The sequence below is a fragment of the Saimiri boliviensis genome, chromosome 5, assembly GCF_048565385.1.
Source record: "Saimiri boliviensis isolate mSaiBol1 chromosome 5, mSaiBol1.pri, whole genome shotgun sequence".
Classification (NCBI taxonomy): domain Eukaryota; kingdom Metazoa; phylum Chordata; class Mammalia; order Primates; family Cebidae; genus Saimiri; species Saimiri boliviensis.
Genome location: NC_133453.1, coordinates 54457112 through 54471928, shown reverse-complemented (window position 1 = coordinate 54471928; position 14817 = coordinate 54457112). Strand labels below are relative to the sequence as shown.

Below are 14817 nucleotides of genomic sequence, written 5' to 3'. Positions count from 1 at the left end.
AAGTGCATTTTTATCTTCTCAAACCCAAGCATGTAGAACTACAAAAATCACTTGAATATTTCATAGCAAGCATTTTCGATATTCTTTCCTTATAAATATTAGCTTGGTGAAAAATAAAAATCTCTTTATCTTACCTGGAGCTTCTTCACCACTTCTCCAAAAGCATACACAGAGATCCAAATAAAGAGCAAAGACACATATGTCACATTCCTCTTGTTCAGGTTTAACTCCAAGTTTTATAGGAGTTTGCTGTGGAAGTCTCACATCTATTCTATCATTTCTTTCTCTTCTCTCACTTATTGCCTAGTTTTCTTGTTTCCGTTCAGTTTAATGTTACAAAAGATTTATAAAATAGAGATGAAAATTCAGAACCAAGGAATGAAAATAAAGCAAGTATAACAGCAGTGGGAGTAAAGTTGCAATAATTCAGCATTGCACTTAGTTGATGAGTAAGTGTGTATTACAGGGAAGGTATAGGAGTAACAGAGTGAATAAAGCAATAAATCTATTATCCTGAAGACTGTGGTTAAAACTTGTAGTTTATTTATTGGATAATAGTCTAATGGTTTTTAGTGCAGGTATGGTAGTCAAATTAGCATACATAATGAGTAACTTTGACAATGGTATGTAGGAAAGATTGAAAGAAAGAAACTCAGAACCAGTTATCAAAGTCCATTAGTGGCCTGCACAAAGGCTTCATTTGGCATTAGAGGGAAGTAGGCACAGATTCAAAAGACTTTAAATAGGGATTTATTTATCAAACATTTATTGAGAACCTACTATGTTCAAACTATAATGCCAGATCTTAGGCAGGTACCAAGATAAAACTATGTTTCTACAATTTCAGGGTATTGTTTTTGAAGGATATTATGAAGCTGAAGAGAGGGGATAAAAAATAAGACAAAACACCAAAACCTGTTGCTATTACCTAGGCTCACTGTTTTTCCTAAATAAGTGCTCTCTGGAATGCTATAAGTCTTTGATTAATTTTCTAGAGTTCCAGAAACTATAATTCTGGTCATTTTTCTTTTGCCAGTTTACTCATTATTTTTTTGGAGGAATGAATGTCTGAGATACTTACTCTGCCATTTCTGCTGATGCAATGCTTTATCTGGTTAATAAAATTGTTTTCAAATAGTCATCAATAAAGTTTTTTCAGTTTTCAGATTAAATATACATGTAGGCCTTTGTACTTTGGTTCTGTGTTGCATGCTTTTGGAGCAGAAAGTCTGCTGGGAACTGGTATCAATGAATACATAGAACTCCTTGAGTTATGTTTTATGCTAATGATGTAACATGAAGAAAACAGAAAAATGAATCTGAATGCATTAGGTTGCAGAATATCTAAGAGAAAAACCTGTGGAAACTTGGGTTGACCTAAGAAACCAGATCCTAGAAAAACAAATGAGGGCAAGTGATAGAGAACATATCAGTGACATCAGCTTCCATACTCCCAATTGCATACTGCAAAAAGGTACTAGTCTAAGGATAGACTGTTGTCATGAACCCATTTAATGAACTGAACCCAGGGAAGTTTTTTTTCTGCCAAAATATAGGATGTAGCTTTCAGTCTGGCTGTTTCTTAAAATTGAATTATAAACCTCAGGGAAAATGTAAATTTAGTCATGTGGAGTACAGGCCTAAAAGGAGTGTACTTCAGAAAGTAGAAAACAGAAACAGTTCAAATCAGCAAAAATATATGAAAATAAATCAGACTTCAGTGTTAGATCTTGTTTTAACAAATATTTATTTTATTTTCTATTATTTTTATGATTGAGCTATTCTTTTTTGCAATTCAGAAAACTTAATTTCATTAGTGTGTGATGGTAAATGTAATAACACATGATAGAATATTGTCATACATAGTAAAGGAATGTGCATCTAAATTGGTATTAAATAGAGCTAGAAATCCATGATTTTAACCCATAGTTATTGAATAATCATTCACTACTTTCTTCCTACTATGGAATATGGGGAGGGAATGATAGAACTATGGCATTTGAAAGAGTAAATAAATGACTATCAGAAAGTTCTGGTCAGATGTCTTGCTGCTCTATCAGACCTTTTAACAGTCAGAAGGAACTCATCTGGCCCTCCCTGCAAATCCTATATCCTTTTTCAGAGAAACCAAAGTGGGCATGGCTAAGGTGTGTTAGAAGAACAAAGATCTGAGAGGTGCATTGTTTATGCTGCAGCTGTAAGTCTGTTCCCATGAATAATAAAGTACATTTCTAAAACTAGAGGCCAATCTAAGGAGAAAGTAAAATAGGAAGATTGGAAAAAATGGTATATTCTTCATTTTGAATTTCTATAGAGAAACTCTTAGCTACAACAAAATGATTCAATGATTAGAAATTTTAGAAAAAAGTTTTATAAACAGTTGACTCTATAATAAACAAATGATCAACGTTTCTCTACAGGCAACAGAACTTACCGCAAAACTGCTTACAGGAAAAAGTATGTATCATAAAATCCACTGATCAAGCAACATATGAGTCATACTTTCTGATACATCATAATAGAATACATTTTGTTAACTAGAAAACTAGGAGTCATCCATTGATATTTGTTGGTTTTCTTTGTCTTTTTTTCTTCTTTGAAGTTCCTTTTCAGTTAATTCTTATACTTTTCTGTGGTCCAAAGTTGTTATCAAAAATAATATTAGCCCTTCATATGAGGTCTCATGGATATAGAATGGTGAAATATTAAGGGACCTAGCCTTCACAGGAAGAGAATCAAATACCACAAGCCTATCTATCATGGGAAGCTATATCGATATGCTCTTGCAGATCTTGTTAGTGAACTCAGCAGTAGATGAGTTGAGATGCTTGGATCTGTCTTTAGCAGTTTTGTGAAAAGGGACCTCATCACCTATGACCTGAGACTTGGAACAGGCAAAAATAAGGTTGTATATTTTTATGAGACCTAATTTGGATCTAGACTGAACACTCAGGAAAGAGAAAGCATTTAGGGAACAAAACATATTCTGGCACACTATTTAACATGGACACTTCCTCAATTCATAGAATATGCAGCAAATAGGAAAGCTTTGACCCAAGGGAATATTTTTCAGTTGAATATTGTAATAGAAAGAAAGTGAAAACTAGGATTTCATCTATCATATTTCACTACAAAGAAAACTTTAAAAATAGATGCCTCTTTTATATATTGAGGTTGGAATCACTTTGCCACAACTAGCCTAAGAGTAATAATGTAGGTTATTGTTTATCATCTCTCGTAATAAGAAAAATAACATATATTGAATGTCTTAGTTTATAATTTATATGTGTCGTAGTTGATTTAGAATAACTATCTTCTCTGTAAACATTTAGGTTTTATTCTTAAATATTTGATTTAGAGTGTATTTATTTAAGACAAGTATTTTATAACAGACTGTCATCTCAAAATATGTGTCATAAACACTAACTCATTGCTTATACAATAAGTTAAAAATATTGGGGGTATATTTGGGGATTACAGCTGAATAAAATGGCCTTTCCTCAGGTGCTCCTCAAATGCTTTGAAATGAGCCATGAGGGAGTGTGGCATATACATGTTAACTTTTCTATGAATATTTCTCTGAAATATGAATAATTTCAGACTAATTTAGGCAATATTTGGGGTGTGAACAGCCTAGTTACAGGAATCTTATTTATACGAAGACCTACATATCAGCTTTCTATGCCTTGCTGCCAATTACTTGTGTTTACAGCCTGTATGCTTTAAGAGTTTTAACAATTTAAAAACAGAGTACTACTTTATTATAAGTAAGGTGAGTTTTGTAAGCCCAAAATACATTTGCGGTTGGTAAGTAGAGGTTTATAGAACTCTACAGATGCATTTGTTTCTATCCATAGTCCAGTACAAATCTATGACAGCACCATTGATCACTAAGGAAATGGTTATTCAAATCTGATTCTTAGTTCCAGCTCAGTAATAGTCTAACTTTCTTAATCTTGCTCAGCCCTCCCTACTCTTTGATTCCCAAATCTAGCTTCGCTTTTATGTTCTATCTAAATTAATGTGTTACCTTACTTTATTATCTGTTCTCAGCTTTACTATCTAAGGCAATTTGTATTGACACTTGTTTGTTGGGTAAAAAGCCCGTCAATCTATATAAAGCCTGAGCTTTTATTTTTGTGTATCAAATAATTCTTAATAATTAACTTTTGTCATATGTGTGTGTATATATATTATATATATATATTATATATATATATATATATATATATATATAGAGAGAGAGAGAGAGAGAGAGAGAGAGAGAGAGAGACTGCAGTCTCACCCTTTCAGCAGGGACTGGAAGAGAGAATTATTTGTGTTCCTTCCCCATATCTCAGTTAGACAGATTCTTCTGAAAGCAACCAAATATTTTGGCTGCATCTGTTTTGAGAAATATTTTATTACAAATATTTAATGATCTTAATTTAGCTAGATCATAAAAATTATATATTTTCTTTCCAAAATATTTGCATGCTGTGTGCCTATACAACAATTTTTTTAAACAAAAAATCATTTATCCTGATAATAAATGTCAAGGGAAAAAGAAACTTTTGAGAGACTGAATAAAATAAATCTTAAACACTCACAAAAAAATACTTCAGTGTAGTGCAGAATAAACAAACTATAAATTCATCTGAAATTCTAAATTTCTAGTCTGTTTTTTTTTACTATTTTCTTTCATAAACCATATTGGTATTCCATCTATACATTGATTGATATAAAAATTCAATGTTACCTGCTGTCTCCAAAACATAGAGTAAGTTGTTACATGACTTTGTTTTCATCCCTGCTTACTTCATTTCTAGGTAACTTCTGAAGAACTGAATATTATAATTCAGAATATAATGACCTGGGTTGTAGCTACAGTGACTAGTATATTGTATCCAGCCATCACAAAGTATGAAGAAAGATTGAGAAATAATACATACCCAGCGTCTGATAACTCCATCCTCTCTTCAGATAGTTCAAGTTTCTGTAGCACATGCAGTGAAGACTTTACATATAAAACCTACACGTCTTCAACAACTAAAACATTTCAGGCAGAACCCTGTGCATTTGCAGTTGACCTGTCAGTAAGGAGACCAACCACACCGATAAAACTTTCTCCTGCACATAAGGGAAGAACTGTTGTGGGGAAAACCTGTCATGCAAGAGGACAATCTATAACCTCTACACTTAAATATAATAAAACCAACATGCTATGTTCATACCCTAAGCTCAGAAGTTGTAAATCAGATAGTCATCTTTTAGCATCATTTGAAACAAGCACAACAAAGTCTAAGGATGCTACTACTGAAACGGATAGTCTAGGGAGTTCATTGATTTGTGATAAAAAACTAAAAGCCATAGATGAAATGAAGAATTTAAAAAATGTTTTTGTTAACTTTAAATGTCACTTGAAAGGGACAACTAAAGTGATTTTAGAAAGCATTTTTCATGAAATAATGTCTGATTTAACCCAGGCCATTCCCTCTCTCTCTTCTGTTACTGCTGAAGTTTTTGTTGAACAAAGTGAACATGAAAAAGAAGACTTGCCCTCCAATGTTGATATTTGCTCACTTGCTTCTGAGATTGTGGAAAATATGCTTGAGAAGTTAGAGTCTGCAGTGGAGAAAAAATGTGTTGAGATGTTTTCACAAGAAGATGTACCAGCCAGCATTAAACCAAGGTTAACAGCCAGTGATGAACATCTCCCATCATCAAATAAAAAACCTTTAATGGATTCAATGCCTCGTACTTTGGACCCAATGTATGATATTGCAGAGGACATGGTGCATGCCATTTTAGAAAAGCTGATGTCTCTTACTTCTTCTAAGCAAAATGAATTTCTTCATCTTAAAGATTCGACTAAGCTTTCCTGCCAGCAACATAAGACAGACCCAGTATGTATGTTACTTCAGAGAGCTAGCAAAAATAAATCTAGTCTTGAATCTGACACAGCTAGTTTAATTGTCAATGAAGAAATACAAAATTTACTATCAAATATTTTTTCCCAATCCTCCTTGGTTGGTTATATAGAGGAAGCAATTAGTGCTATACTAGGTTATATACAAACTGAACTAATTAATGAGAGAATTATTGCATCTGAAGAAACAGTAGTACTCCTTCAGCTACTTGATGATATCCTTGTTCAGCTCCATCAGGAACCAGCAAAGGAAAATTTTCAAAAAAGTAGACAACCTAGAATAAGTAGTCCTTCTGACACCAAAGAAAAGTACAGACTCGCTGGCACTAGATTATCTAATAGTCCTAGGTCTAGAAGACCATTTCTACCTATAAATGTTCCAGGCATGGTTCTTTATTCTGAAGATGAGGAGGCAGACAATATTGTAAAAAATATGCTTGATTCAACTTTCAAAGATGAAAAAGTAAAATCACAAGAACAGATTCCTAATGATTCGTTTACGAAGGGAAACACTTGTTTTGAGTACAAAAGAAATATCAAACCACCTACAAAGCCTGTTTCTAAAAGTCAAGTTGCATTTCCTGATTGGGAATTAAAGACACCATCTCTTAATCATAAAGATACTTTAAAGAAAAAACTTTGTTTGAATAAAGTTATATCAACCTTCAGCGAAGACCAAAAGCATCAAATACAAAAGGCTTCAGAAAACATAGTCACAAGTGTTTTAAAAGAAATGCTCAAGGACATATCATCTGTTCCTCCTGGTCACTTAGACAGCAAAACTGGCAATGAAACTTCAGTTCTTGTTTCACAAAAGCCTCAAGGACTATCACATCAAGAATGGATAGACCAGCTGTTTTCTGTTTCAGAAATCAATACAGTGGCTCAAGAAATAACAGATTCTGTGTTAAACATACTTCATCAGGCACAAAACTACATTTCCAATACCACTAAAAGTTGCATTTCATCCTCAGTTCATCAGACTTCCTTAGATAGTTCTGACACTGCAGACAGAGTCAAAGAAGCACCAAATAAATGTTCATTAAAAACATGGTTCGACAGTGAAAAGAAAATGCAATCTTTATCTTCATTCAATATTGATTCTGAAAAGCCTTCCTGGTTAAAATCTGGAGAAAGTGAACTTAAACCTGTAGATGACATTAATGATAAGATCATTCATACAATTTTTAAAAGACTGAAGTCATTTATATGTCCAAAATTGCATATGGGCTTCAAATCTTCACTACGATCTCAACTTAGTAAGTACACAGCTAAAATAGTGAACATTGTTTTATGTGCTGTCCAGAATGAACTGGAACTCCGTAAGAAAAACCTAAATCTTATGGAGATGGACCATACCAAATCCCTTACAGCTAACACTAATAAAAAATTAGTCACGAGTATTGATGATGACATTTTGGCAAGTCCATTATTAACATGTATTTATGATATGTTATCCAGCAAAAATGCAGATGAAAGAAACATTTCACTTTCTTCATGTATGCCAAAGTCTGCAGATGACAGTGTTGATGAACAAAGCATTTTGCCAAATAGGCAGGATAAAAAATCTTTTCACAAATATATGGCTACCCCTTGTGCTCTCCACAGTGTCAATGATGAAAAAGATATTCAAAATAATGCAGAATTGGAAGTGTTAGATAGAATTGGGGAAACACTACATGAAATGTTAAGCAAGCTCTTGGGAAGTCAAGAGACTACCAATAAGAATCAGAAAATGGCTGCTGCATTGCAGTCTAATATTCAGTTAGTTTCCAAAGCAATTTTTGATTATATCCTTGAAAAATTATCTGGTGTTGACATGGATACCAGTTTTGCAAGTTGTGGATTAAAAGCCATCTCAGAGTGTCTTGACATTGACAACCCATCATTTGCTTCAATTATTGAGAAAATGGCCAAATCCACCAAAATAATCTCCAACATAGTTTCCAGAATGGTTCAGGAGGGCAATAAAGAGGGGACTCAAAGCAAAGCAAAACCTGTTGCTCCTGTGTCTTCCAAAGCAGAGAGCACAAAAGAAATGCATCCAAATAAACTGAAAACTGTAGCTTCAGACATTCTTAATATGGTTTTTGCTAAACTGAAAGGGTTTGCCAATGGATATTTAGAAATTCTGGATGCTACTAATGATGAAAATAAGAAAAGCAGTAAGATGGGCTGGGAATGTGAAAGCACCAATATTTCCAGAGACACACGTGAAGAATCATTTCTGTCTGCTCTATACATGCCGGCAAAGAAGGTATCAAGTGCTATCTTGAAGGCTATTCAAACAGAATTAAATGTGACCTCATCAGACTTGAAGACAAGTGTAAAAACCCCACCACCTGAGACTCAGATTATTACAGATATAGTCAAATTAATTTTAGATGCAGTATCTTCAGATATGTTTAATGAAACTGAATCTGAAGATGGAGGCATTGAAACTTATCGATATAGGCCAACATATGGAAGTCTTCCTGGAGGAGCTGAATCAGATTCATTTCTAGAAGATGATGCATATACAGAGAAAAAAATTATTGATGATAGATCACTACAAAGAGAAGAAATGAAAACACATTCTCTTAAACAATGGGCTCTAGAAAAAACCTTAAACAAAATTGAAGTAAAACTCAAAGAACCAAATATATCTCCAATTGCTCCCATTATAAGAAATATTTTGAATGAAATCTTTCAAAGTACTTTAATCAATCAATTAAATGTGCTTTCTCTCTCCCACTCTCATTTTAATGGCATGCCTAACAATGTTGATGAGCCAATTGCCCAAACACCTGTTCAGTGTGTGGATAAAATGATGGATCCTTTAATTTCTGAAGCAGATATAACCATGGTAACAGAAAATATTGTTAAAACTGTATTTCACAAACTTTATTCAGCTGCCATGACAGAAATTAATGTAAGAAAAAATAGGTATAAAACTATCACTTTTTCAGCAAATGTTTCTTTTCATGAACACACCTATGAAGGAAAGTCCTCTGTCACTGTCTTGGATAAAAATCCATGTACTTTTCAGTCTAGATTCAGTGTTGCTGACAAAGAGGCAAAGGTAAATGTAGTTGAAGATATTGTACAGGCAATATTAACAAATTTGGAAACGTTTGCTACTTCCAAAGTAAAATCTCTCTTTTGTTCCCAAGTCAACTTTACAGTTCCATTGGCCTTACCTATTCAACAAAATCAGAGTACATTGAGCAAAGCATTATCAGCCAAAGATCCATATTCTGATGAGCAATTTTCCTATTCCTCAGTAGATCATGCTAAGTCAGGAGAGACCAACTTGTGCCAACTGTCTTTGTCTAAATTAAATACTTATGCACAACAAGTGGCTAGAAAAAATTTACAAGAAATTAAACATGAATTAGATAAAGAAAAGGAAAATGATTTCTTAACTCATGACATTGGGATTTCTAAAAGTATTGCAAGTCAAATTGTTAACACAGTGTTAGACATTATATCATGTAAAGGCAAGTGTAACAAAAACAGTTCTGATAAAGAGATTGATTTGGATCAGCAAAAAGGTGTTATTGAAAAGCTGCTCAATAAAACCGAATATCAAAAAGTACTTCAGTTTCAAATACAAGACACAATTGAAGGTATCTTATGTGATATTTACGAGAAAACCCTGTATCAGAATAATCTGTCATTTGCCACACCCACTCTGAAATGTAGCATAGCTGATAAACATTCAAAAGAAAGTTCTGAAATGTTCATGGAGGGTGCAAATCAGTTTATTCCTAAGCTTTCAGTTCCTAAATCAGATGTCATTTTGATATCCAATGATATAGTGAATATTGTTCTTCATAATCTCAGTTCTGCTGTCATGCTTATCATAAATGCAAAGAATCCTACTTCTGCAACATTGTCCCTGACCTTTTCTGATATGTTTCCAAAAATAGACTGTCAACAGCCTCTTAGGGGATCAAAAACTGAAAGAAAAACAGAGTGTTTTTCGTATTCAAGAAATCAGAAATCAGCTTATGCTGATGATAATCATTTAACTGTAGTAGAGAAAGAATGCATCCAGAAATTTGCTGCTGATTCATGTGAAGAAAATGCTAACTTCATTACTAAAACTATTTTTAATCGTTTAGAATCTTTTGCCACAAAAAGAGTTGATTCATTAATTACCCTTGCTTTCCAACATAAAGAAGAGTCATTTGTTATCCCAGAATTGGAAAATTGTAAACAAAATGGCAGCATCTTTTATGATTCAAGCCAAGTGGAATCAGACGTGAATGTCCTGAAAATACCAGCAACTGAAACCATTCTCAGCCAAGAGCTCACGGATTTCACTTTTGCCAGTCACAGAGAGAAACTTGGATCCACAATTCACCTATCACAAGCTAGCCTTAAGACATATGCTGACATCATTGCCAGTGCCATTTTGAAGCTTATTAAAAGTGATTTAGACTTAGAAATTCAAAAGATACATCCATATTCAAACAATATTTTGTTCCAAGAAAACATCATTGTGAGTGCAATTGTTGACAGTATGTTAAAGATGTTAGATGATAAAAGAACTGTAAAGGAAATTGGTTTCAATTCAAAAGAGAATCCTAACTTTTCACAGTTAACTTTATCAAATGAAATATTGCTGGGGCACAAAGAGAAGCAAATAAATACCAAACAATCTCTATTTACAAAGTATCCATTAGAACAAGACCAACTGATATTGGAAAACAAAAGTCAGATAATTGTTTTGGAAGAAATATTTATGAGAAATGGAGAATCAAAACACAAAGAAAACGTTAAACTGCTCAGTGCTGTGGAAGAACAGTTAAATAAGTTGTATCAAAGAATAAGGGAAGTCATAGGCCATTTGCCTCCATTTAATGAAACTTCCAACTTTATATCTAATTCTAAAACTAAAACACCAGACACAACACAGAAAAACAGTTTTCAATCACATATTAACAGTGTAGCAAATGACATAGTTGAAAGTGTTTTGGGGAAAATGTACTTGGTAGTTGTGACATCATTATATGAAAATAATAAAAGTAGGAGAGAAGTTGAAACATCTGACTGCAATGATTCCTTACCAATGAAACCATTAAGGTTTAGAGAAACTAAACAAGTAGGAAAAATAAATAATTCCCCTAAATATGTGATACCACAGGCTTATTCTTATGCAGACAATCAAAATATCTCTGTAATGGAAAGCACAGTTTTGCCATATTTACCATTGCAAGTGAAGAAAGACTTAATTCAAATGGTTCTCAATAAGATTACAAATTTTGTCTCACTTCATCTAGAAGAGAGTTTGTCCCCTGAACATTGTGCTGATAAGTTGCAACTTTTAAGGCCACACACTTTTAAGGTCAACCCTAAGGACAGCCCTAAGCCATGCTTTAAAGCAAATTTAAGAGCAAGATCAAAACTTACCACTTTGCCTAAATTTACAAAAAAACCACACTTAGGACTGAGTGCTACTAAGGCCAAAAGCAAAACCAAGTTAGGTCCTAGAGAGAAGACCCCAAAAGACAGCCAATCCAAAACTGCCATTGGGTTGTCACACATCATGTCAACTGGAGATGCCAAAAACTTACTGGACACAAAATTGCCCACTTCAGAACTAAAAATATATGCCAAAGATATAATAATTAATATCCTGGAAACAATTGTGAAGGAATTTGAAAAGGTAAAGCAAACCAAAGCCTTACCATGTGATCAAATCATAGCAGCAGGTAAAATAGTTAATACAGTTTTGCAAGAATTATATGTTACAAATAACTGCAATTTGGCTTATCCAATCAAATCCTCACATCTCAAACTTTCACAGGGGAATATAAGCACAGGATCTCATGCTAAACAAGCATGTTTTTACTTGGAGAATATTTCTTCACAGCTAGAACACATTTTTCCTAGAGAAGGTATATTTAAAAAATTGTTTGACAAGTGGCAAACAGAATCAAATGACAAGGAAAATGAAAAATGTAAGCTACTGATGATAGCTGAAAATGTTTTGACTGAAATTTCAATAAAAGCAAAAGAATTAGTATATTCTCTTTCACTTTTAAATTTGCCATCTCTTGAGAATTGTGAAAGCAGGCTTTATAATAATCTTAAAGGAGCTTCTACTAGAGCTGAGGATAGCAAAGCACAAATTAATATGTTTGGAAGAGAAATTGTTGAAATGCTATTTGAAAAATTACAGCTATGCTTTCTGTCCCAAATTCCCACTCCAGATAGTAAAGAGACTCTAGCAAACAGTAAAGAATACGTTACTGCTAAAAGTAAATATGGTTTTCCAAACAAGCATAGCCTCAGCAGTTTACTAATCTATAACACAAAGACAAAAGACCAAATTTCTGTGGGCTCTAGCAACCACATTGTTCAAGAGATTGTAGAAAGGGTTTTAAACATGTTAGAGTCATTTGTGGACCTGCAGTTTAAACCTATCTCCAAATATGAGTTTTCTGAAATTGTGAAAATGCCTATAGAAAATCTTCTTTCTACCCAACAGAAACTATTTAACAAAGAAATGTTGCCAAAATTACAACCACTTAAAGTGTTTCCTGATGAATCCAAGTCAAATACGATTTTTTTTAAGGAAAACATACAGGATATCCTTCTACGGGTTCATTCATTCCATTCACAATTACAGACATATGCTGTTAATATCATCAGTGACATGCTTACTGTAATTAAGAACAAGCTAGACAATGAAATAAGCCAAATGGAACCATCTTCAATTAGCATATTGAAAGAGAACATTGTAGCAAGTGAGATCATTGGCACACTAATACACCAGTGTATTTATTTCAATGAGTCTTTGAAACAAAACCCTTCAAAGGAAAGTTTATTCCATGGAGCTGAAAATGCCTACGTTGTTAATCAGCTTGAATTAGCAACTAATATGAAAACATTCACCTCAAAGTTAAAGGAAGGTAATTTGGGGATTAATCCTTCACAAGTGAGTGTAACTGACTTTACGTTTTGTTCAGATGAAGATATGAAAGAAAAGTACAGGGTTTTATCAAATCTACCCACCTCTGTCAGACCCTCTGTAGAAGACACATTTAAAAACTCAGAGCCAATGAAAAGGCCTGATTCAGAAACTATGCCATCGTGTTGTAGAAACAAAGTACAAGACCATAGCCCAAGGAAATCTAACTTTGGTCGTTTTGATGAGATCATGAAAGAAAATCACTCCCTCCCTGAAGGCAGTATCTCACAAAAGCTGTTTAGGAAAGCAAGCAGCTCCACAGAAGCATCGTTAAAGCCAGTCTTTTCATTCATAGAAATGGGAAAAGGTGAAAATCTAAGAGCATTTTATTGTGATACCCTAAAACCAGTTGTTGAACCAAATCAAATTCAGACAACCGTTTCTCCACTCAAAATATGTTTAGCTGCAGAAAATATTGTCAGTACTGTGCTATCCAGCTGTGGCTTTTCAAGTCAACCACATACTAATGAGAATATGGAAATAATGAAGCCATTTTTCATATCACAACAAAGCTGTTTATTTGAAGTACCTGGAGGACAAAAGAATAAGGAAAAAAGTGTTCTTGGAATGCAGGATAAAATAATCAGCTATATATCTGAAGAAGAAAACAAAAACCTTGAAGCCAGCAGAGAAGATTCTTCTTTCCTGCAAAAACTGAAGAAAAAGAGTTACCCAAATATAGAGACTCTGAAAGAAGCTGAAGCTTTTACTTTTGCAGATCATGAACTGGGTCCCAATGAAGTTCATCTGATAGCAAGACATGTCACCACATCTGTGATCACATATTTGAAGAACTTTGAAACTAGAGGTAAGCAAAAAAGAACTTAAACTAAAAGTTGTCATGATTTAGAAAGAAAACTAATAAAAGATATGTTTAAAAGATCTCCTGTCTAAAAAGCTGTATTCACCATTTTTATGAAAATAGTCTTGGAGACAGATGGCTACTGAGTTGCATTTTATTTTAAGTGTTATTTTATTTTATTTAGAAATAGTGTCTCTGTCACTGAGGCTAGAGTACAGTGGCATGATCATTGCCCCCTGTGGCCTTGAACTTCTGGACTGAAGAGATCCTATCATCTCAGTCTTCCCCTAAAATAGCTGGGGCCACAGAGCATGCCACTGAACTCTTAAGTTTTAAAAATATTTTTGTAGAGACAGGGTACTGCTATACTGCACAGACTGCTCTCAAACTCCTGGCCTCAAGTGATCCTTCTTTCCCAGCCCCTCAAAGTGTTGGGATTACAGGCATGAGCTACGATGCTTGGCCTCAAGTGCTTTTTAATCTATCGCAATGCAAATAAATGAATAATTAAATTTTTGCAGGGTTTGAATTTGAAGGATGTGTTGCTCAGTTTTCTCTATCTGCAAATGAGAGAAAATGAGACAATTTTAAAGCAGGAGATTTTGGCTGAGCATGAGGTAAAACTTTGGAAGGGTTATTAAAAATTCTTACACATAACTTCTTTGTAATCATATGGCATGTACAGTTAACTGACTGAAAGTTATTTCATTTCTTTTCAAGGGGTATTATTGAAGGCTTTGTTACTGTTATTCATAGTTTAAAAGAATAGTAGAATTAAATATCTTGTTTTGTTTGCATTCCAGTATTCCAACTTAAATTCCTTTCAGGTATAATATTCCAACTGTATCATAAGAGGGATTATATTTGCATTATCTTTCTAAGAATGCTTATGTGTATACCTTAGGTTAAACAATACATAATACTCACTTTGTATATCAAAAACTGTTGATTATTGACATTTAATAAAATTCAGTTTAATAATACTATAACATCCCAGAACTGGGTCAGTAGTTTCAGTTACCAATAATTAGTTGCTATTACAACAGTCCAGATACATCACTCGCACATCATTCTCATTGGAGATATTAGCAATCCTACCCACCTGCACATGGAGGTTATTTCCCATCCTTAAAACCAGTATTCTCC

The 14817-nt window shown here is 33.7% G+C and overlaps 1 protein-coding gene across 2 annotated transcripts in view; it reads left to right on the top strand.

Annotated features, from left to right (window-relative positions):
- FSIP2 (fibrous sheath interacting protein 2) overlaps positions 1-14817 on the top strand; it is a 96248-nt gene that overhangs the window by 44718 nt on the left and 36713 nt on the right. For both annotated transcript variants that reach the window (XM_074399376.1, XM_074399375.1), the window contains exons 15-16: positions 2421-2457; positions 4809-13677. In XM_074399376.1, coding sequence (XP_074255477.1) covers positions 2421-2457; positions 4809-13677 — 8906 coding nt within the window. The remainder of the gene's footprint in view (positions 1-2420; positions 2458-4808; positions 13678-14817) is intronic.